This window comes from Xyrauchen texanus, chromosome 31 (genome assembly GCF_025860055.1).
Source record: "Xyrauchen texanus isolate HMW12.3.18 chromosome 31, RBS_HiC_50CHRs, whole genome shotgun sequence".
Classification (NCBI taxonomy): Eukaryota; Metazoa; Chordata; class Actinopteri; order Cypriniformes; family Catostomidae; genus Xyrauchen; species Xyrauchen texanus.
In genome coordinates this window covers 7,377,502-7,400,125 of record NC_068306.1, presented here as the reverse complement: position 1 = coordinate 7,400,125, position 22,624 = coordinate 7,377,502, and the positions used below count along the sequence as shown (strand labels likewise).

The 22,624-nt window shown below is 39.7% G+C and overlaps 1 protein-coding gene across 1 annotated transcript in view; it reads left to right on the top strand.

Annotated features, from left to right (window-relative positions):
* The window catches only part of LOC127624800 (disks large-associated protein 4-like), a 44,740-nt gene that overhangs the window by 6,649 nt on the left and 15,467 nt on the right, over positions 1–22,624 (top strand). Inside the window, exons 5-7 of the mRNA XM_052099713.1 lie at positions 3,590–3,734; positions 7,198–7,417; positions 20,623–21,047. Of these exons, the coding sequence (XP_051955673.1) occupies positions 3,590–3,734; positions 7,198–7,417; positions 20,623–21,047 (790 nt within the window). The remainder of the gene's footprint in view (positions 1–3,589; positions 3,735–7,197; positions 7,418–20,622; positions 21,048–22,624) is intronic.

The window sequence follows — 22,624 nt, the reverse complement described above, 5'->3', positions numbered from 1 at the left end:
ATCAGAACATTTTCCCAGTGATTATCGATTTTGTTTTAGACATAAATAGGGCTAATCACTGTACAGTAGTCTTTGTTTCTTCATCCATGTTTCTCAACACAACTTTAGTAAACTGAGTGGCAGAGTAACTAAGGAAGGTACGCACATCGCCATGCCCAGCTACGACTTTAGAGACTACTCAGAATTCTGCAGCATGTTCACAACTCGTATAACTTCCCATTAAATTCAACACAAATCATTATTTAAGGCCATAGATTATTTACTATAGCCATCACTGGATGATATATTCTGTATATGTTTCTTTCATATTCTCTACACAATGTATTTTTAGTTATATGTATGTCTTTTTGTGGTTTGACTGCATATTCAAGACTACACACAGAGAAATTGCATAATAAACGTCGCCATTTCTTATCGTTCCGTTTGCGCTTATAGTTTCATACACTAAGCGGCAAACTCATAATCAGTTAATTCTTGAAGTACAAAACCTTCCTAACTTTTATGTGTACGGTGACTAGATTCACAATTTTGGACTGCCACCTGTACCACATTAACACATCCTTCAGTATTAAATACGGTTAATGTTATAGCACCCCCTTGTGGTCTCCCAAAGCTATTACGCCAGACTACAGTAAACAAAAGGCCATTTGACAGTGAATTGGAAAGCACACATATTAGGCTTCTAATTTTATTGTCGACTAATGTTAAGATATCAATGCCTCAAAAACATATTGAGAAAAATACGTGCCGATTAATAATCAATATTTTATGACATTCCTAGTCATCTGTCACAAAAAGTCCTTTCGAATGACACAAGGGAGAGAACATGATGGCAGAATTATCATTTTTGTCGCCCATATAACGCCACACCCTTTCCATACACCCGCTGTCTATAGCAGACAGAGCCCCGTGAGGAAGCAGTTTGGTGTGGGCTGGTCTCCTCTGCACAACGCCAGCTCAGTGCCACACCTGTACAGGTTAGTGTTTTAGCCCCGCCTCCACCTGAACACCTGCACCCACCCACAACGGTCATGTTCCCTAGTTTAGCATCCCTCACTGCTCACTGACTGAAATTGTGGCTGAATTAAATCATTTACATCCCTTAAAAAAATCAAGAGTTCATGGCAAATTTGCCGATTAACACCTCAAATTAAGTTTAAACAAATGCAAAGAGAGATTGCAACCCCAGAATTTAGAACGGAGACCTATTTACCCTCTGATGCATGAGTTGTTAAATCACAAACGAAAAAATATACAAATGTATATGTGTTTTTTTTTAACTTGGACATGTCAACAAGTACTAACAATGTCCAAAGAGTGTCTTTTTACTTATTTATATTTTCCCCAAAATGTTTAATTCCCTCCACATTGCCATTTCCTGTTCATCTACAATTCTGTATTATGTTTAATAGAAGTCTATGTTGGAAATGGTGGTGACACATTTGTCATGCTAAGGCTAAGTTCATAGCTAACTTTAATGTATTTTAAATACTTTACATTTAAATTATATTTTCACACTTTTTTGCATAATTTGGCAAAATTACAGCTTGATTGCAAATGCACCTAATATAAATATTCTGCTCACACGTGATATTTACATAGAATTTTCTTCAAACATCTCTCTTCAACAGGGACATATTATGACTTGCAAAGGCCCTGGGGCCAATTATCTCCAAGGGCCCCCCTCCACCCAAAAGTTGTTGTTTTGGTTGGGAGTTTTGTTGTTCATGCCTAAAATGGTTTTCAAGCGATGGGATCACCAAACTAGATTGCGTAGCCTTAAAGCCCAGGGCACCCCTGGGCAGTCAAGGGCCTCCTGGTAGTCAAGGGCCCCATCGGCCCAGTCGGTAATCCGTCCCTGCTCTTCAACTCATATTTTATTTTAAGCATGCTCTTCACTGACACTTGGTTAACAAGTACACTGACTTTTGTAAAATCTTCATTATGGGTAAAAATGTTTGTTGTGGTGGAAATGACGACACAACATTTGTATTTTTATAAAGTATTTTCATAGTTTAATATTAGAAGTCTGGGCTAAAACTGTCAAATCTATACATTAAAAGCTTTTTAGAAGTACAAAAATAAATGTTAAGAATCAAACGCAAAACATTTTTATGTGACCTTAAAAATAAAAAATAAATCAATAAAAAAGTTGAAATAGGTTTGCTTTAATAAAAATCATCACCTGGGACATGAAGTCTCATATAGTTGAAGAAACACCCATTTATTTTAGCTTCAAAACAAGAATAGAATCCTTTACTCTACATATTTTGAGAGATTCCATTACAATAGAATATAATTGTTAATATTCCAGATTTACTTGCTGCATCAGAGCATGTGTCAGCCATGTTGTACTTATGTGGTCATAAATCAAAACACAATGACATATAAAGAGGTTAGGCATATAAAACTATTAGAAAGCATCAAAAGTCATATCCCATGGGGTTTTAATGTGATATCATAAAAAATTATTTGCTTTTAGATTTTTTCATTGTTGTGTACACCATGCATCATAGGATTAACCCATAACTGTTACCTCAGATACACTTTCACCAATAAATTAACATTATCCAGGGAAAGCACCTTCCAATGAACCCTAAACTTTCCCACAAATCACCCTGATGCATGATTGCCACCTCCACCCAGAATCCACAACTCAGAACAGAGGGATTACTGTGAGGAACTTCAATTAAACCAAGCTGAAAGGGATAGTTCACCCAAAAATGTAATTCTGTCATGTTGTTCTAATCTTGTGTGAATTTCTTTCTTCTGTGGAACACAGCATGAGACATTAGGCAGAATGACAGTCTCAGTCACCATTCACTTTCATTGCATCTTGTGCAATGAAAGTGAATGGTGACTGAAGCTAACATGCTGACTACGATCTCCTTTTCTGTTCCACAGAAGCCACACTGGTTTGGAACAACAAGAGGGTGAGTAAACAGAGACGGACTTTTTATTTTTGGGTAAACTATCCCTTCAAATTAAACTTTGAAAGTCTGCATGTTGTCAGAAAACTGTTCCTCTGTGCTTTAACATTTTCAAGACTCACGCTCTCCATCACCTTTGCTCGCTCACCTTGTCTCAGTGACTACTGAAAGTAAAGAATGTTCTATCGGGAAGACACGCAGGCTTGAGTGAAGTTTAAGATGCCATTTATTTGATAGATGTAGAACATAAAGTAATGTCTCTCTCTTTGGCGTAGGCCCCGTCCGGCAGTCTGAGGGAGTTGTACCGTCTTGACCTGCCGGAGATAGGAGGCAGGGGCGAGGAGCCTACCCCCGTGGGACGGGGCTCAACTGGTGGTGGTGGGGTGGTGGAGGTTGCAGTGTTAGCACACAGAAACAGCAATGTGATAGATTGTGAATGGACTTATAAAGCAATGGCTTACATGCGATTGGCTAGGAATTACCCAGCTAATGATGTGATGATGTAGAGCTGCTAGTCTTCCCACTAGAACTACGCTGCACTTCCATTTACCGCAGTGCATCAAATGGAAAAGGATGTACTGTATGTTGTTCCTCTGGAATATTGATCAGATTCTTCCTTCACTCATCTCTAATGTTTCTTCTTTATTATTCTCGTTCAGCTGTATGCCGTCTCTGTGTGAGGTCTCCACCAATCACAGTCTGGATAACCTGGACTGTTTGATGGCACAGAGTGAGGCAGTCCTACAGGAAGCGGGATTCCTTCAGGGTTGCGCTTCACTGGGACGAGGGACTACCATGAGCCAGGTGAGATGATTTCACTTATTTCAAGTTGTATTAAAGGAATAGTTCACCCAAAAATTTAAATTATGTAATTGTTTACTCACCCTCATGTTGTTACAAAACCATTTGATTTTATTCTTGTCCATCGAACAAACAAAGAGAATTTACGCAGAATTACAAACTCAGTCAACATTCACTTCCATGGTATGGAAATAGCAACCACTCAGCAAAGCCCTTGCAACCAGCCATCACACCCTAGCAACTGAATACCCCCTTGCATCCACCCAGAACACTCAAGCAACAACCTAGCATCCAGCAACTACACAACACACCCTAATCCCACCTAGCATCCATTAAGTACACCCTAGTTACCAATTTACAAAGCCCAAGAAACTACACAACACACCCTAGCAACCACTTAACAAAGCTCTAGAAATCACCCAACACACTCTGAAAACTACCTAGCATCCACCCAGAACATTCTAGCAACCACCTAACATTCATCAATAAACCCTAGCAACCTCTTAACAAAGCCCTAGCAACCATCCAACATACCTTAGCAACCAATTAGCATCCTTCAAGAATACCCTAGCAACCACTTGGAAAAGCCTTAGCAACCACACATCATACCCATCCACCCATAACACTGTAGCAACCACTTAACAAAGCCTTAGCAACCACCCAAAACACCCTAAACCCACCTATCATTCATCAATAAACCCTAGCAACCACTTAACAAAGCTCTAGCAACTATCCATTAAAATCATAATACAACGTCTCATTGTATCCGCTCCATTGTATTGGAGTAATATTATTCTCATAGCTTATTGACAATAATATTACACATTTAGGTAATTGTGAATTGCGGATATAACGAGATGTTGTATTATGATTTTAATGGTGGAGAATTTTATTCAGACAAATAATCTATTTATTTGTCATTTATCTAATTTATAATGGTTGTCAAATGGGACTAATTCCATTATAAATTTAATTACAGGACAGTTTAATTTAATTCCTAGCTCACATATACTACCAAATTCACGACACAGAATAACCTAGCAACCACTCATCAAAGCCCTAGCAACCATCCAACATACCATAACAACAAATTAGAATCCTCAATGAATACCCTAGCAACCAATTTACAAAGCACTAGCAACCACCCAACACACCCTGACAACTACTATGCATCCACCCAGAACACTCTAGCAACTGCATAGCAAAGGTCTAGCAACTAGCCATCCTTACACATTATCATCCACCCAACAAACTCTTAACAACCACTAAGCATCCACACAGAACACCCTAGCAACCACTTAAAAAAACCCTTGAAACCACCTAGCATCCACCCAGAACACCCTTTTAACCACTAAGCAAAGCCATAGCAACCACCCAACACACTTTAAAAACCACCTAACATCCATCAAGAAAACCCTAGCAACCACTTGGCAAAGCCCTAGCAACCTCCCAACACACCCATCTACCCAGAACATCCCAGGAACCACTTAGAATAGCCCTAGCAACCACCCAAGACACCTTAACAAACTACTAGCATCCACCTGGAACACCCTAGCAACCACTTGGCAAAGCCATAGCAACCACCCAACACGCCCATCCACCCACTCAGAACACCCTAGCAACCACTAAGCAAAGTTCTAGCAACCACCCAACACACCCTAACAACCATATAGCATTCACCCAGAACACCCTAGCAACCACTTGGAAAAAACCCTAGCAATCACGCTACACTCAATAAATATCATATTTTCTTTAGAACAAGCTAAATCTTGTTCCGTTTACTTTTCTAAATTGTTCCATTCTACTCCCGACATCAGCCCGTAAACACTGAAATATGTCAGAGATGTTTTGCTGTTTACTGTACGCAACCTCTAGAACAGAATGTTCCAGATTAAGAATGTTGTATTACATCCTTAAGCCAGTTTAAGGAGACATGAAGATTGGAAAATTCACTTTGAGAGCATTTTAAAGCAAGGAGATACTTGAATGGAGATACTTGTTTCAAAGTCTCTTTTCTCTCAAACTTTACTGAAGAAGACGTTGAGACTTGTGAAGCAAATCAAGGGTCTACAGTGGGAAGAGTGGGGTTTTTTTTAAGGATATTTTTCATTTTACCCAAAGGGATAACATACTATGAAGACTGAAGGATGGAAGTTTTTTAAGTGATGTTTCTAAGATTGGACAGACGTGTTTGCAGGAAAAATGTTTGAATCAAAGGGGAAAGTGAAGATAAAGGAGCATGCAGGCTAGTTTGTTGCGTATATAACAGAGCTCAAGTAGTTTTCTTTTGGGAATTGGCTTGGAATGTTTACTTCATGAGAATGTTGTCTTTCTGAGTCGATCGTTTTTTTGTTTTTGTTTTTTTGCCTTTAATTACTGGGTTTGTCCTTGACAAACATGCATACGTTTATACCCACAATCCTGTTCTTTTGCATCCCTTACCGAAAACCCCCCCCAGAAACTTTCTCTTTGCTTTTCACCATCTAAAGGTTTCAATCAGGCTTGAACACCACCAGCTGCTGTTCCAATCCCTGCAGACATAAAGAGTTTGAACTCTGATTGCGTTGTCTGCAGGTTTGTTTCGTCATATGAATCACAGCGGAGTTCATTCACTCTTGGAGGCTTTTTTCTTGCATTCTGCCTGTCGGTTTTGGAGCAGAGAGGCGAAAAAAGGATATTTTAGGATTAAGAACATGGCACATCGGCAGTGCTCGAGACAGTGATTTAAAAAAGAGCTCTGAAAAACAAATCCCTTTGTAAATTATTTGCTTAAATTACCCTATTTCAGTGAAGCAAGAAAGGATTTTTGTTATTTCTTACACACAAACACACATTGTGGTCCAAAAAGTCTGAGACAACTAGTGAAAATACCCATTTTCTAATGTAAATAAAAATTTTATTACAACTTTTTTTAAAATGATATCAACAATGTGAGTGAAAATTAAAAAAAAAGTTTTCTAAAACTTAATTTCAAGTCTTAATTTAGATTTTTAATCACAGATTTTCATATTTTTTTTTGTAAAATAAATAAATAAATAATAATTTCTAGCGTTTTTTTTTTAAATATACACCTGAACCACAGAAAAGGACCGATACAATCGTTACAGAATACATTTTTGGATTTTCTCCCCAAAAACTTACATTTAGCAATTTAGCAACTTAAATTTGATCAATATTTGTGTTATCTGGGAATTGAACCTTTGTCCCTGTCATTGAAAAATCCATGTTGAGCTACAGAAACATTTGCACAGACTATGTGACGATTGCTTGAAAGATTTATTAAAATATGGAAGACACTTCATACTGTTGGATCTAAGGTCACCTTCTCTTCCGTACCACAATGCCCCAATCCACCCTAAAACGGCAGCCTCATCTCACCCCGTGTGAGGCGTGGGTGTGGGCGGGCAGCGGTCGGTTACCCCGCTGACCTCACATGGGTCGATTCAACCTGCACATGTCCTTTCAGGTGGAGCAGGGTTACCTGAGCGGCACGGCTTACAGGCAGGTGGACTCTCAGGCGGTGAAGGCTTTAGATCTGCCCATGCCCACCTGCTTCAGATCTCGAAGCCACAGTTACCTGCGGGCGATTCAGGCCGGCTGCTCTCAAGACGACGATACGGGCTCCGTGGACTCGGATGAAACCCCGCCCACAACTACATCCATCAGTAGCTATATCCACAACACCGGTGAGTACATTCTTGGGATCTGCTGCAGAACAGCAAAAAAGACTCTTGGTCTGTAGTATATTGGTCTGTTTTAGCATTTAAAGGGACAGTTCACCCAAAAATGAAAATTTTCTCATCATTTACTCACCCTCATGCCATCCCAAATTTGACTTTCTTTCTTCAGCAGAACACAAACAATGATTTTTAGAAGTATATTTCAGCTCTTTCGGTCCATACAATGCAAGTGAGTGGTGGCCAAAATGTTGATGCTTCAAAATGCACATAAAAGGAGCATAAAAGTAATCCACATGACTCCAGTGGTTTAATCCATGTCTTCAGAAGTGATATGATAGATGTGGCTGAGAAACAGATCAATTTTATGTCTGTAACCGCTTTACCGTATATCTCCACTTTCCATATCGCCACCTACTGGGCAGGGAGGATCATTTATATTAAAAAAGGATTTAAACATTGATCTTTTTCTATATTATTTGCAATATGACATTATTTTCATGACAAACACATTTTACCCAAAATTGTCATTACTGTAATGTGTTTTATTTACTTTATTGAGGGTTTTTTTGGTGTGTTTGTTTGGTTGTGTTTGTAATTCCCATAATTTCCGGTGGTGATTCTCAATAGCAAATTTTAAACAAAATATATAAATAACAACAATAAGTACTTTTTTACTCTATTATGGAAAAATACTGTAAAATAGTGATTTTTATATAAATAAGGGCAATCAGAATAAATGAACGGTGGTACAACAAATTCTACCATGATTTATAAATTATTAAAAAAATGTATAATATATCATCATTAAGAAAATATTTGTAAAAAGTCTGAATGGTCCTTTATATTCTGTCTAATGCAAACATACGTGTATCTGTAAAGCGATTAATGGAAAGGAGGAGGCGAGAACCGGCTTGACAATATAAATAATATTTTATATTATATTATATATTATATAAAACTGAATCAAAAGACACAAGGTGTCAGGCAGCTGCCCGTAAATCTCTCTCTCTGTCGCACTGCAGCTTCCAGTCGGCCTTTATCCCTCTCTGAGGCTTGATTAGCCTGATTTGGGGCCCAGAATCACGATCCGGCCCCGCCCTCCGTCCTGTCACATTCCTCCCTCGTTCTCTCAGGCCAGGCGCCCCGGCATGAATGTGGCACCTACACGCCGTAACAGTGATAGCTTGGTCCTCGGCAACTCCTCCAACTTCTAACAGACAACAGCCGTGCCTTCCCAAACGGATCGGAGGCAGACCTCCGGCCCCTGGCAGACGTAATGCACCGCAGCACTCGGGAAACAGAAGGGGTGTCCCACGCCCCTGGCAGCTCTTCTCCCGCTCCAGGCGGTCGGCCAGGAGCCCCTTCCCACTCGGCGGTCTCATAACCCGCTGCGTTTCGGCGGCTGGTAGGGGTCTCCTCCGCCCCTGTCAACAGCCCTGACTGCTCCAGGCTGTCGGTTAGGAGCCCCTTCTCCCTTTGCAGTCGGTGGCCGTTCGTCCGCTCTCAGGCAGCCAGGCTTCTCCGGGGTGGATGTTAGTGGCGAGGACTCTACCATGGCGCATCCCTCCTCCTTCCTGGATTTTGGCACCAGTGTAAAGGGATTAATGGAGAGAACCAGCATAACACTATAAATAATCATTTTAATATAAAACTGAATCAAAAAGACAAACGTAAATCTCTCTCTCAGTCGCACTGCAGCTTCCAGTCGGCCTTTATCCCTCTCTGAGGCTTGATTAGCCTGATTAGGGGCTGGGTGTGCGGAATCACGACCCGGCCCCGCCCTCTGCCCTGTCACAGTACCACAAGTTTTATTCACACTCAAAACTTTAAATGTATGATGAGCCAAATAACTCAAATAACTAGTTAAAATAATAATTAAATACATAATAAAATTAATTAAATAAATGTATAAATGCCCCTTGTATTTCATTTTAGCACTAGTTTGCATCCATTTTCAGTCAAGCCTTATCTTTGGGTTGATTTTTTTCATTTAAGCTCAGGCTTCATTTATTTAATGATTTCACTTTAAAGTAATTTGGCCTTAACACTGTAAGAAGCAAAACTGCCCTTTTGGTTCAAGATGCAATCTGCTCAACATCAATGACCTGTCATTCTTTTATCAAGTTCATTCAGGACTTTGTACTTTTGTGGTTTATGACTATAGGCCTGGTTTACCTTATCTAGTTGTAGTACATAAAATAAAAATGAATTATATAAATAGTGTTCGTCGTATTGATATAATATGATCATTGACCAGTGGAAAGTAATCGTACCGCACAGTACGACAGCAGACAAACAAAGCTTTGACCTGGTTGTCGGGTGACATAGTGATACCAGTGAGTTTGCATAGAAGCAAATGCTTTAGTAAACAGGACAGTCTATCGCAGGCTATATAATATGACAACATACAAAGAGGTCTTGGGTACTTTGTTATCATGATGTCATTATATTGCCTTCAATGGTGATGTCAGTACCATCAAAAGTGCCCCTGTTTTTCTCCCGCAGTAAGAAAGACCTCCGAGTGAAGTCGGATGTCTTATCTTTTGAGGTTGGCATGTGGGCAAGTCCAGACAAGTGATCTGGAATTAAAACAGCCCGTAGTTCATGACTACAGTCTCATGGTCCCTTTAAAGGAGTCTGTCATTATTCACGCATCCTCATATTATTACAACCCCTTACAATGTTTGGAGAATTTTGTAGAGTCTTCATGGATGGACTTCATTCATTAGGCTACTGGATTCATTACATTTTTTGTCATCTCAAATTCTCACTTCCAAGTTTGTGCCAGCAGAAAAATCTTCTGACCTAGATTTTGGTCTGGTAGTGTCCTGCTGAGATGAACCCTGAGCTTAATGGCCAACATTCTCAGATGAAGCTCAGACTTTCTCAGCCCATCATGACCAATTTTATCTTGTAAAACTTCAGCTACAAACTAAACCTCATCTCAGCTGGTATTAAAGGTCATCAAGCAGATTAGTTTGGCCAAACACGTGATACAGCAGCAGCCAGGGGGCATCCCATTTTACACATATTACTGTACTTGATCAGGGCAAGAGTGGGACTAATAAACAACCATTGACTGATCCATCATGACCCAAATCACAAGTACTGCTTTACTAACTTCTGTATTACCTAAATTATGATTTATGGGTGTTTCTTCAACTTTGGGCGCTTCTAGTAAAGTCTTGTTTAAACATTTTTAACACTCAATTATTTTGTATTATTATTGTCCATCAGTGTATGTACATGCATTGCAGGAGATTTATGTCATTTTTGTCTTCCCAATACTGTGTCATTTCCAGCACATCTCAAATTCTGGATTGTGTTTAATAGAATATACAGTGGTGGAAATGACTCCGATGGAAATTTAAAATGTAACCTGCTTCTTTGTCTTGCTATGGTTAATTTCATAGCTAACATCTTATGTATCGTGCCGGCACAACTGCAGAAAAGTTGTAATTTTGCAAATAATGGATCAACTAATTTTCACACAATAAATATTAAAAATGTTTTTGTTACTTCACTCTTTGTTTAGATGATCATCGTTTTAAACTTGTAATAATTTTTGTTTTTAGAATAATTTTTTATAGTTTAATATTGAACATATTGGCCTGGGACAAGGCTAAAACAGTCAAATCTATATGTAGGATGCATTTGAAAAGTACCAAAAATAAATGATGAAGGCCTGGTAAAAAGTTCCCTATTTAGTTTTAATGTGACCATATATATATACATATATATATATATATATATATATATATATATATATATATATATATATATATATGGAAAAAAGGTACAGATTGTTTAAATCTGTTTGATTTAATACAAATCAACCCCTTGGACAAGAAATGGCCCAAAGTTAAAGAAACACTCCATTATGGATATTCACTGTATTAAGATTAAGATTCAACTTTATTGTCATTGTGCAGAGCCAATGAAATGCAGTTGTTTTCGCATATCCCAACTAGCTGGGGTCAGAGCGCAGGGTCAGCCATGAAACAGCGCCCCTGGAGCAGATAGGGTCAAGGGCCTTGCTCAAGGGCCCAACAGTGGTATCTTGGCAATGCTGGGGCTTGAACCCCCAACCTTTCGGTCAGTAACCCAGAGCCAACTGCTGAGCCACCACTTTCCCCGCATTGTGATACAGCTTATGATTAAGTATGAGTGGCACACTCCAGATTAATTAAATCAAACCACATTACATCATAAGAGAAAAGAAACAATGAAGAAAACACTTGGAATATTCTTAAAGGGGTAGTTCACACAAAACCGTAAATTCTCTCATCATTTACTCACCCTCATGCCATCTCAGATCTGTATGACTTTCTTTATACTGCAGAACACAAGCAAAGATTTTAAGAAAAATATCTCATCTTTGTAGGTCCACACAATGAAAGTGAATGGTGACCAAAACTTTGAAGCTCCAACAAGCACATCTAGGCCACATAAATGTATCCATAAGACTCCATTGGTTTAATTGTTTTTTTAAATATAACTCAGTTTTCATCATAAGTCATGACATCAGCACTCTCCTTGGCGATCATGATTTTAAGCTTGATTACTCTTCCTAGCGTCATCTAGTGGTCTGCACATGGGTCAAACTCCATGCTTGAAATCATGATCAAGCATGGACACTTCAATGGCAAGATATTGCCAGTTGGGAGTTGGTATATTGGTCTGTTCTGACCCAAAATTGATAAAATCGATTCAGAAGACATTAAACCCCTTTTATTTTTGTATTACTTTACTCTATTTGCTTTAGGAGCTTCAAAGTTGTGGTCACCATTCACTTGCATTGTTTGAACCTATAGAGATGAGATATTTTCTAAAAATCTTTACAATCTTTTACAAATCTTAAAAAGTCATACACATCTGGTATGGCATGAGGATGAGTAAATGATGAGAGAAATTTCATTTTTGGGTGAACTATTTCTTCAATAAATTGCCAGTTTGCAACATGACCGAAATTGCACAAACAGGGAAAATAGGGAAATGGTTTAAAAGAAAATCATCTATTAAGATTTCTACTATTCACTTGTGGATTTAATAAATGTAAGTATATAGTGTGTGTTTATGAAATGTACAGTGCTCTGCAAATTTACTCACTAAATGTGTGTACATGTAGTCATGACAAATCCCTTTTACTTTGCTCTATCTCTCGTCTTTGAACTCCCTTTAAATATCACACTATTATATTTGCACGGAATACTATATATCTCACTGAGGGGAAAATATGCTATTAAATGTACTCTCCTCCATGTCTGGCTGCTTTCCGCGGTCATGTGACGGACCGCAGCCACAGCCCAGCCTGGGTGAAGCTCCCGTCATCTCTCCCATTCTACCGCCAAAGACAGACCAAGAGAGAGCGAGCGGGGATTCTATTATGACGCAAACTGCATTAATCGCCTCGAGAGCAAACGCTGATGCCGCCGGCCAATGAGAGCGAAGCGAGTGGATGCCTCGAACGCATCGTTCTCCAATCCCGCGTGCTGAAAGCGGATTACCGGAATCGCTTCTGTTTTTTCCTCGACTCCTCGAGACGTGGATAGTGTGATCCGTTGAACGGAAGAAACGGGTGGAAGGAACAACACTAAGATTTGAAGTAAATAATAAACTGTCAGTGGATCGCTTAAGTCTTATACGCGACGATATGGAAACACTCAATCGACAGTGATCGCTTCTCAGCCCGGAGGAAGAGGAAAAGGTGCGCGTGGATTATTATTATAATAATTTCTTTCTTTTCTTTTTTTTTAACATTATAAATGTCCACCGTGAGCGCGTGGACACGCGCACGGCAGGAAATCAACGAACGAGCGCGCACAGCGTCTCGAGACCGATCGCATGTGGTTTTCTTTCTCTTGTGCGCGTTGTCGGCTAAAGTCGCGACAACGACATGTGATAATAGCGAACTTGGTGGTTAGAAATGTGCTTTCAGTGATGCTTTGTATGTTTGATTTGGTGAAATTTTGATTGCATTAGCAGGTTAGCTCGCGCTAGCCTGCTTGATGGCTATGTGGAGGTGTGTTTACAGTGATGCATCCGTCTAGACAGCAAAGCATGTCTCCCATTACACACCCAACTATGTCATCATCATGTATGATTTTTTTTTGCAGCTGCATTTCATGTAAACACTGCTTTAGGGGACACAATGCCCATCGATTTGGATTGCACGTGCGCTAAGCACACACAAAGGCCAGTTTCAACGTGTGTTATGAGCATGGTTGAATGCATTAGTTTGACATAGTCTGGGAGATATAGCATAGCTACCCTTTTGTTTGAAGTCTTAAACGGCATAAAGGCATGCAATCAATACAAACACAACTTTAGGGATTATAATGCACCCATGAGGAGTCTCTAGCTATGCTCACACAGTGGACAGTGTCTATGCACTGTGTTCTGGTTAAGTTAAATGCAACTGTTTGCATCCCAAAGTCAGGGTGAGTCTATCTGATTATAATTTTGTTTAAAAATTCGGAGAATGAAAGTCATGCATGTTTTCATGCAAAGACTGATTTTGGAAATCAAATGCATTGAATGTGTGGGATCCATAGCCGATAACACACAAAGGTCTGTTGCTATTTTGTGTGTTGTGAGTCATCTGTTTGCATTGCAAAGTCAAGGAGAGATAACATGACTACCCTATTGTTTTAAGTTTTGAAAGAGGTGTGGATTGCCTTTAACTAACCTGACCTGATTCAGTAGTCAGTAATCCCAGAAAGTGTGCATTGGAAATATCGTGATGGTTTCAGTTTACATCATAAAAGTAGGTGGAAATTCAGAATTCACAGTATTGTGTGTGATGTCATTTATTATTGTACTTGCATCATTAGTTAAGCTAAATTATAGGTGAACTAGCTTATTCCTTTAATGACACATACTGTAATAATTTAACAAGGATTTGATTTAAATGCCTGTTATAGTAAAGGTTCATGCTTCGATTGTTCTGCCATCTTCATACTTGATGTTTTCACCGTACTGACTAGTTTGCCCTACATTGAGCAGGTTGTTTCCCTTCTTTGGAAACACTTGCTGTGCTTAAGAGTGAAGATGTACACTTAATCTAAAAACGTGTCCTAATAAGGATTACAAGTCTGGATGTGATGGAAAGGATTGTGGTGTGTGTGTGTGTGTGTGTGCTGTTTGTCTCCCATCTGTGTAGTTTTAAGACATCTTTGCATTTATGGGTTGTGTGGACCGACAGCAGTTTTATTACTTTTATTAACAGTTTCATAAAGGAATAGTTCAGCAATCTTCAATTACTCCCCCTCAAGCCATCCCAGATGTGTTCTTTCTTCTGCTGAACACAAATATTTTTTGGAAGAATATTTCAGCTCTTTAGGTCCATACAATGCAACTGAATGTTGACCAAAACTTTGAAGCTCCAAAAAGCACATTAATGCAGCATAAAAGATCGATAAGACTCCAGTGGATTAATTCATGTCTTGTGAAGCGATCCAATCAGTTTTGGATGAGAACAGACCAAAAAATAATAGTAGCAGTCTCCTTGGTGATCATGTTTTTAAGCTTGGTTACACTTCCTAGCGCCATCTAGCACTCCGCGCATTTGTCGAGCACTATAATCGAGCTTGAAATCATGATCGTGCCTTGAGACTGTAATGGCAAGATGTACAGTGAAAAAGGAGTCAGATATTTGTCTGTTTTCACACAAAATCAATTAGATCACTTCAAAGTTTTGGTCACCATTCACTTGTATTGTATGGACCTACAGAGCTGAAATATTCTTCCAAATATCTTAGTTTGTGTTGAGTCATACACATCTGTGATGCCATGAAATGATGAGAGAATTTTCATTTTTCAGTGAAGTGTTTCTTACAGTTTATTAACTATGACTTGAATTTTTCAAATGGCCTTTGAGGATGCCTAATCGCAGGAAAATTACGTTACTGTGGCAACATTATTGCAAAATTATAATGTGGTTCCTTACATATTCCGTAGTGAAATGTCCACTGTGTGGCGCTAAAAGCGAGTTAAATGTTCTTGCAAACAGATGAGGTTTTTAAGGTTAATGCTTTATCGAGAAGAAAAATTCAATTGCTGAGAATTTTTCATTTGTGATGAACTTTTCCTTTAATCTTAACGCTCAGCACATCTAGCTTCTGTACGAAAGTCTGCCAGTTTTGTCAAAATGTGGTATGTACCCAGTTTGGCAGGGTCCCCAGTGCAGAGCGACTGACTCTAATGCTGTTAATCTGGATTTGAGCCTCGCCTGCGGAGAGAGAACTGTGTCATAAACTCAGTATCACCCTCTGTGCAGGGGCCCTAATGCAAACCAGCCCGGAGGGGCCACACGTGCTGGTGCAAACTGATCTGAAGCGAGATAAAACCACGGCCGTGAACCATTCTGCTTCAACGCACTGAATCCCATTTGACTACAATTAAAAGAGACCGTGCGTCCATTCAAAATTTAATTCCACTGCTTTTGCTGAAATTCAACAGGATTGTGAGGGTTCTTGAGGGAGGTCATGTTGAAATTAATTCAACACTGCTTTGAGATTTGGTCTCGGCATGAAAGAGTTTTGAGCTTCCACAACATCTCAGAGAAGTGAAGTTTAGGGCATAGAGTTGTTTAAAGTTGTTCAATACCCCACAACTTAAACCAAAACCATTAACCTGTTGCTCTTTCATACTGAAGGCATCTTAAGGTGCTTATAATTAACAAAGTGTCATTTACAATGTTATCAGTAGTGCATGATGCCTCGAATCATGCGATTTGTTGAGGAGGGGTGTGCTATTACTTCTCTAAAGGCGGGTCACATTTACATTCCCATGGCGAAACTCGGACAAATGCAGTCTACTCAACGGGAATTTCGGGCGATGGACTTCAGTGGCAAAGAATTTCCCCTCGCGGATTTCCCGTGGAGTTCAAGTTTGGTGCACTTTGACGGGCCAATAGGACGTTGCCTGGTTTGGCTGTGGGCGAAGCATCGTACAATCGAAGTGCTAATCTGAATATTCACAATAGACAAGGACAATCATTTAGCTGCGAGATTCTTTTTAACTTTAAGAGTGCCGAATTAAAAAGTTGCAAACGTAAATATGACCGCGCCTTACGCTAACAGACTTGTTAATTCAAATGGCTGATTGAATTTGATGGAGACTTCATTTCTGTCGAGTGACCCCAATGTTATTGGGACATGGGGTAGGGCACATTTACTTGGGCCTTGGGTAATGTGTTGCAACGCTCTAGCAACCAATCAGATAGCTAAATCATCAAAGCAGCTACTGTATATTTGACACAGAATTACATATTTTCTTTCAATAAATGTAAAAAGTCTATATGTTATAGGACAAGTACAAAGATGAGCATTAAAGTTCTTAACTAGCTTTTTAACTAATTATTGTATTTGTAAAATTGTTTTTTTATAGCTTGTTTGGTCTTTTTTATATCATATCATTAGATCATTCATCTGTGAAAATCTGTATTGGCAATTAAAATGGCATAGACTGATGTGTGACAGCTGTCCTGGCACCGAACGGCAAGCACCAATGCCAACAAGCCGTGCCAGAAAGAGGAAACAGATTTATTCAATATTGTCCCTGAGCCGCACAGTCTCTGTGTTGAACTGGCCCTGGCACGACTCCCATATTCAGCAAACAAAAGACAATTCTACCACTCACAGGAAGGCAAATATTATTAATAATAACGCAAGTCTTTGTGCTCATCAATAAACTATTGACTAAACATAATAGTTTAGCCCTGATCTATCCAAAATGATTTGCTATACATATTTATCTTCTTTTGAAATACCATAGTACATGTCCACGGTCTCATCATGATATCATAGTATCACATTATTCTTTGAAGGACCTTAAGAGCACCATGTAAATAATGGTAAATGGTCTGCACTTATATAGCGCTTTTTTAACCTTAGCGGTTTTCAAAGCGCTTTACACTGTGAACTCATTCACCCATTCACATACACACTCGCACACCAATGACAGCAGAGCTGCTATGCAAGGTGCTAGCCTGCCATTGGGAGCAACTTCGGGTTCAGTGTCTTGCCCAAGGACAAGGTCTTCCCTGTGGGACAGGAATCAGTCCACCAACTCTGCGATTAGTGGAAAATACTAAAATACACAGTTTCAAAAGTATAGCCACAAAACAAACGATATGCATGTTAACGTTATTTTATAAGCTAAAATTTGGTAGCATGAGGGTAGCTCAGCTGTCTTCACAGTAGTGCAGCTTTTTTTAGTAACAAGCACATTTTTCCAATAAGTGTGTTGAATTGTATTACGCTGCTTCAAAACCAAGCGAGTTTAGGCGATAATCAAACACGCTTTCCTAGATTATTCCCCTCTAAACTGACGTTTCATTTGATTTCATATTAGCTAATCCGCTTGTTTTGACAGTTTATCATAGCAAATCAATTCATTCAGATGAGGTTAAAAAAGGGTTTTTCGTCGATTCGGCACTCAGTGTTGTTTACGTGTCGCTGTGCTTCTTTAAGCCCAAAGTATACTTAAGATTGTCACAAACGTTTAGCGTATGCATACAGTTGAACGCCTAGCCCTTCTAATTATACTTCATACGACTGTGCGCCAGGGCTGGACTGGGAAGAGAAATTGGCCTTTTTACATGGCAACTGGCCCAAAGCTTGTTGAGGGGTGGGGTGCCGTTTTGTGGTCCATTCTGCATAACATAACGGCTCATTTTAGCTTATCGCGGCCCATTCAGCACGTTTCGCCGACCCGGCCTGCTCAGTTCTCCCGATTGCCATACCGCCCCTGATTATCCCCAAAATGCGTCGCCCCACCGTGAAAATGCTATGTATGCCAGATTACCAATCCAACCCTGCTGTGCGCGCATACAAGTGATTAGCGTGTGCATGCTACGACTGCTGTTAGATACTGGACTATTTCTCTTCAGGACTCTAAGAGATATACAGAAGTCTCAGACTCGAGTTATATCAATGCAGGTATCTCCTGACCTCTTCACACGCATGCTCTTAATGTCCACATCCACTTTTGTTCTTTAAAACTTTCGTCTTCTGTTGTATACCTGCGATTACATCTTTTGCATTTCTACTTCAAAGAAATCTTTTGACTCTTTGAGAATGAGCTTGCTACCTTGTGGACCGACTAATTTGTGCAAATAATTCCTGGTGCATATTGCGCATTTACAGTATGCATGTTGATAAAAATTGGGTCGCATGTGTTAAGTGCTCGTTCACTCTGCTGGTAACATAATTTGTGTCGCACGTCCTGTACTCGGACGCCTATTGTCTGACTGAATGATACTTTGGGCTTTTTTACTTTTGGGCTTTTTTGTTGCTTTTCCAAAGGGCTTTCATAAAAGAGTTCTGAGTCATCAACCAATCCAACCAGCTCCGAGTTGAAATCACAACATTACTTTGATGAGCCAATTGGGCTAATCAGCCGAGGAGAGGGATAAAGGCAGCTGCGTGTGGCTCTCTCTCTTCCGAAATGCCACTTTCGGCAGTTTAGCCCGATTGGGGGCTGGGCATGCGTAGTCCCGGCCCCGATCTCCTCCTTGTCACAATTACAAACTTTGATTTTATGCAGATAATTATTAAAAAATCGAGCAAAAAGACAAAAGGTACATGACTGTGTACATAACATCTTTTGTGAGGGAATTAACTACAAACCCATGTAGAATTGTGAATGGCATACTCAAATTAAAAACTATGGAATATATTAAACTATTGATTTAAAGTTGTTCATTGCTTTTATACAAAGCGACTTACAGTGCACTTATTACAGGGACAAACCCCCCGGAACAACCTGGAGTTAAGTGTCTTGCTCAAGGACACAATGGTGGTGGCTGTGGGGATCGAACCAGCGACCTTCTGATTAACAGTATGGTGCTTTAGCCCACTACGCCACCATCACTCCAGACCTATTTTTAATTAATGAAATGATAACTTGCAATGTTAGCGGAGCTCATGGTAGATCTGTCTTAAAAGTGTTATAAGTTATCGTAAAAGTAAATATGTCAAGGAGATAATAAATGTAATGTTTCATTCTATTGAGATCCTCATTGTTCTGTGCCAGAAAAATTCTTCTTTTTATAACGTTCTCAAAATACAATACTGAGAAATCTGAATGAAAAATTTTAAAACCGTAGCTACTTTTTGTATAGCTAACTGCTTTTTTAAAAGGGTAGCTTCAGGGGCTTGTAGTTTGGCAAGCAGCAGTTTCAAGCTAGCTTCCCCAGCACTGTTCACCAGACTAATAATCCACCACTGTGTGTTATTATCTTCATGACTTGACACATTGTACAAAACCTTGAGTCTTGTCAGCAGATTTCTAGCCCGTGTTCTGTGGGTGTAGCTCGACACATTCCTAACGCATCCTGCCATCGTTTGGCATGAACTGAATGTTGTCGTGATTTGAGTATGTAAATGCCTGTCTTTGTTTCGTCTCTTCCTGTGGCTCAGAGCAGGGGCTGCTGGGAAACTATGTGACCTGAAGAGACCATTTTGGTTGGTTTCTGGGTCGCTTGAAATATGGTTGGAGTTGGTGCAGTTGTATCAAGTTGATTTCAGTCTTTTTTTGTTTATGGGTCATATGCCTAGATTTGAGAACATAGTTTAACATCCAAAGTAATTCAATATCCATACCTCTATGCCATCATAAGCTGTAGTTTGCCAGAATCATACTTTACGCCTTGCAGCCTGTCTACACCGGAACGTGAGTGGCACGCTGCGGCACGTCAAAAGTGAAAGATGGAACATGCTTAACGTTCGCTCTTGTGTGACTGCGGCAGTAACAAACCTCTGTACTCAAGGGGGTGATATTTACCTTCAAAAGTATGTGCCGTTAAACTGGATGTTATTCAGTTAAGTTGCTATTTAAATAAATTGACTTTTTAACTTTTATCTCGCAAAAAAACACAAAACCGAGTTTGCATAGCTAGAAGCATCTGTGTTTACGTACTTGCATAGAGTATGTTTTGGCCATAAGTATACAACAAAAGAAACTTCATAGTAATCAATTTATGTGATATTTAAGAGTCATTTTATTTCAGTCGCTAGTGGCCCAGAAAATGCATACTTTACCTTCTAATTTTATTTCATGTTTATTTCGCCCATCAGCCACCATGCTCTCTAGATATAGGCATACGCCACTAAATAGCTTTAAAAAGCCATACTGATAGCTTATTGATTGGATGTTGTGAATTTTATCTCCACATTTTTCTTACCTTTCCATTTCTCTCACTTTAGTCTCTACGTGTACAGCCGCCTGTAGGAAGGCTCCGCCACCTATTCCTCCACGCACCACCTCGAAACCCTTCATCTCCGTGACTGTCCAAAGCAGCACCGAATCTGCCCAGGACACGTATTTGGACAGCCAGGACCAGCGCAGCGAGGTCAACAGCCAATCAGGACGCAGCAACTCTTCTGACAGCCTCGCCAGCTCTCGTACAGGAAGTCTAGTGAAGTGTTTCAAGCGGCCGCCCATCCTACCCCCCATCCCTGCCCCGCGAGAACCCGTACCTCTGCCCAGTGCGAGGGTTACCACACCACCTCCCACCGTTGTTCCGCCCTCTCCTGCCCCAGATGCCAAAAATCAGCCAGCGAGTCTGACGGTGGCAACTGATGAACCACAAGCTCCGCCCAAGAGAAAACTCTCATCGATTGGTATTCAGGTGCGTACATGAAAATGACTTGGGCAAAATATACGGACAGAAATGCATTTACAATGAACGTCGATTGTGTTGAAAAATTTGTTGCATAGACTTTCAATATAAATCCGTAATTGTCAAGGCATATTTTTGTCTGTTTTTACACTGTCAAAACACATTTTGTTGCCACAGATGCTAATTCTATGAATATTTTGGTCAACTCCTTAAAGGTGCACTCAATAATTTATGTGTTTATGATCGCTTGGACGCCTAGTAGCCTGGATGCAGCATCATTCAAGTACAATAGTTTTCAGTTACAAATGCCACTGTAGAAATTAACTTTTCAAAGTCAGCAATTCATAATTGAGTGTCTAATAACAGGGCGGTTACGGCGATTAAGCGAGTAGTATTTGGCAACCCCCATGGCGCCTCTCCACATTGGATAAAACCGTTTTTATAAGGTTGCTGATATGATTGGAGACTTCATCTCATGCGAGTGTGTATACAATTTTAAACGCATGCTTAAAAATAAGAATTTGTTTCTTTAAGCATAAAACATTTTCAATGAGGAAATAATTACCGATTGTAACTTTTAAGCAAAAAGACAAAACAAAAGACTGTATTGTAACTGTTGCAATGTGCAGCTATGCCTTGCGTGCACCGCGTGGCGCAAATGTCGGTATCTGCACAATATGTCGACTGTTCCAAAGACTGTATCACAAAGCTGTCGTAGTGCGCATGCGGTGAACACATTTATTCAGACTCGCTGTCAAAAGAGTTTACTTTGAAGTGTGTAATGTTACATGGAAGAGCAAAGTATACTGCAGCCCTGAGGCTAGAAACATGTGTTTCACAACTATGCAAAAACATGACGAGAATGCTTGGCCAATGTTTTGCGGTCTTATTAAACATTCATGAACTTGTGTGTTACTGTGGTAATAACATACCTCAGTAGGTGAGGGTGCGATAGAGTTATAGTACTGTGCAAATGTTTTAGGCACTTGTGAAAAATGTTGCATAGTGAGGATGTTTTAAAAAAAATAATGCCATAAATAGTTTTCACTTATCATTTAACATCATGCAAAATCCAGTAAACATATAAAAAACTAAATCAGTATTTGGTGTGGCCATATTTGCCTTCAAAACAGCACCAATTCTACTAGGTTCACCTGGACACCGTTTTTCTTGGTTGTTGGCAGATAGGATGTTCCAAGCTTCTTGGAGAATTCACCACAGTTCTTCAATCTATTTAGGCTGTCACAATTGCCTCTTCTTGTATTCCCAGACTGACTCAATGTTTAGTTGGGGGCTCTGTGGGGGCAATGCCATCTGTTGCAGGGCTCCCTGTTCTTCTATTTGCAAAAAGTAATGTTTGGGAGTCTAAAATGTATATTTCCTATTGACACACTAATGCTGAAGATATAAAACATCTTATGTGCCTAAAATTTTGCTCCGTATCTTCAAATGTCTTTGCATTTAAACCAGATGTGTTACCATTAAGGTAGCTAGCTAAAACATGTCAACAGTATAGCTAACATGAACTTGGTCAGTAACATTTTCAACTGTTGCTCCACCATGATAGTAGTTTAGTCGATCTGAAG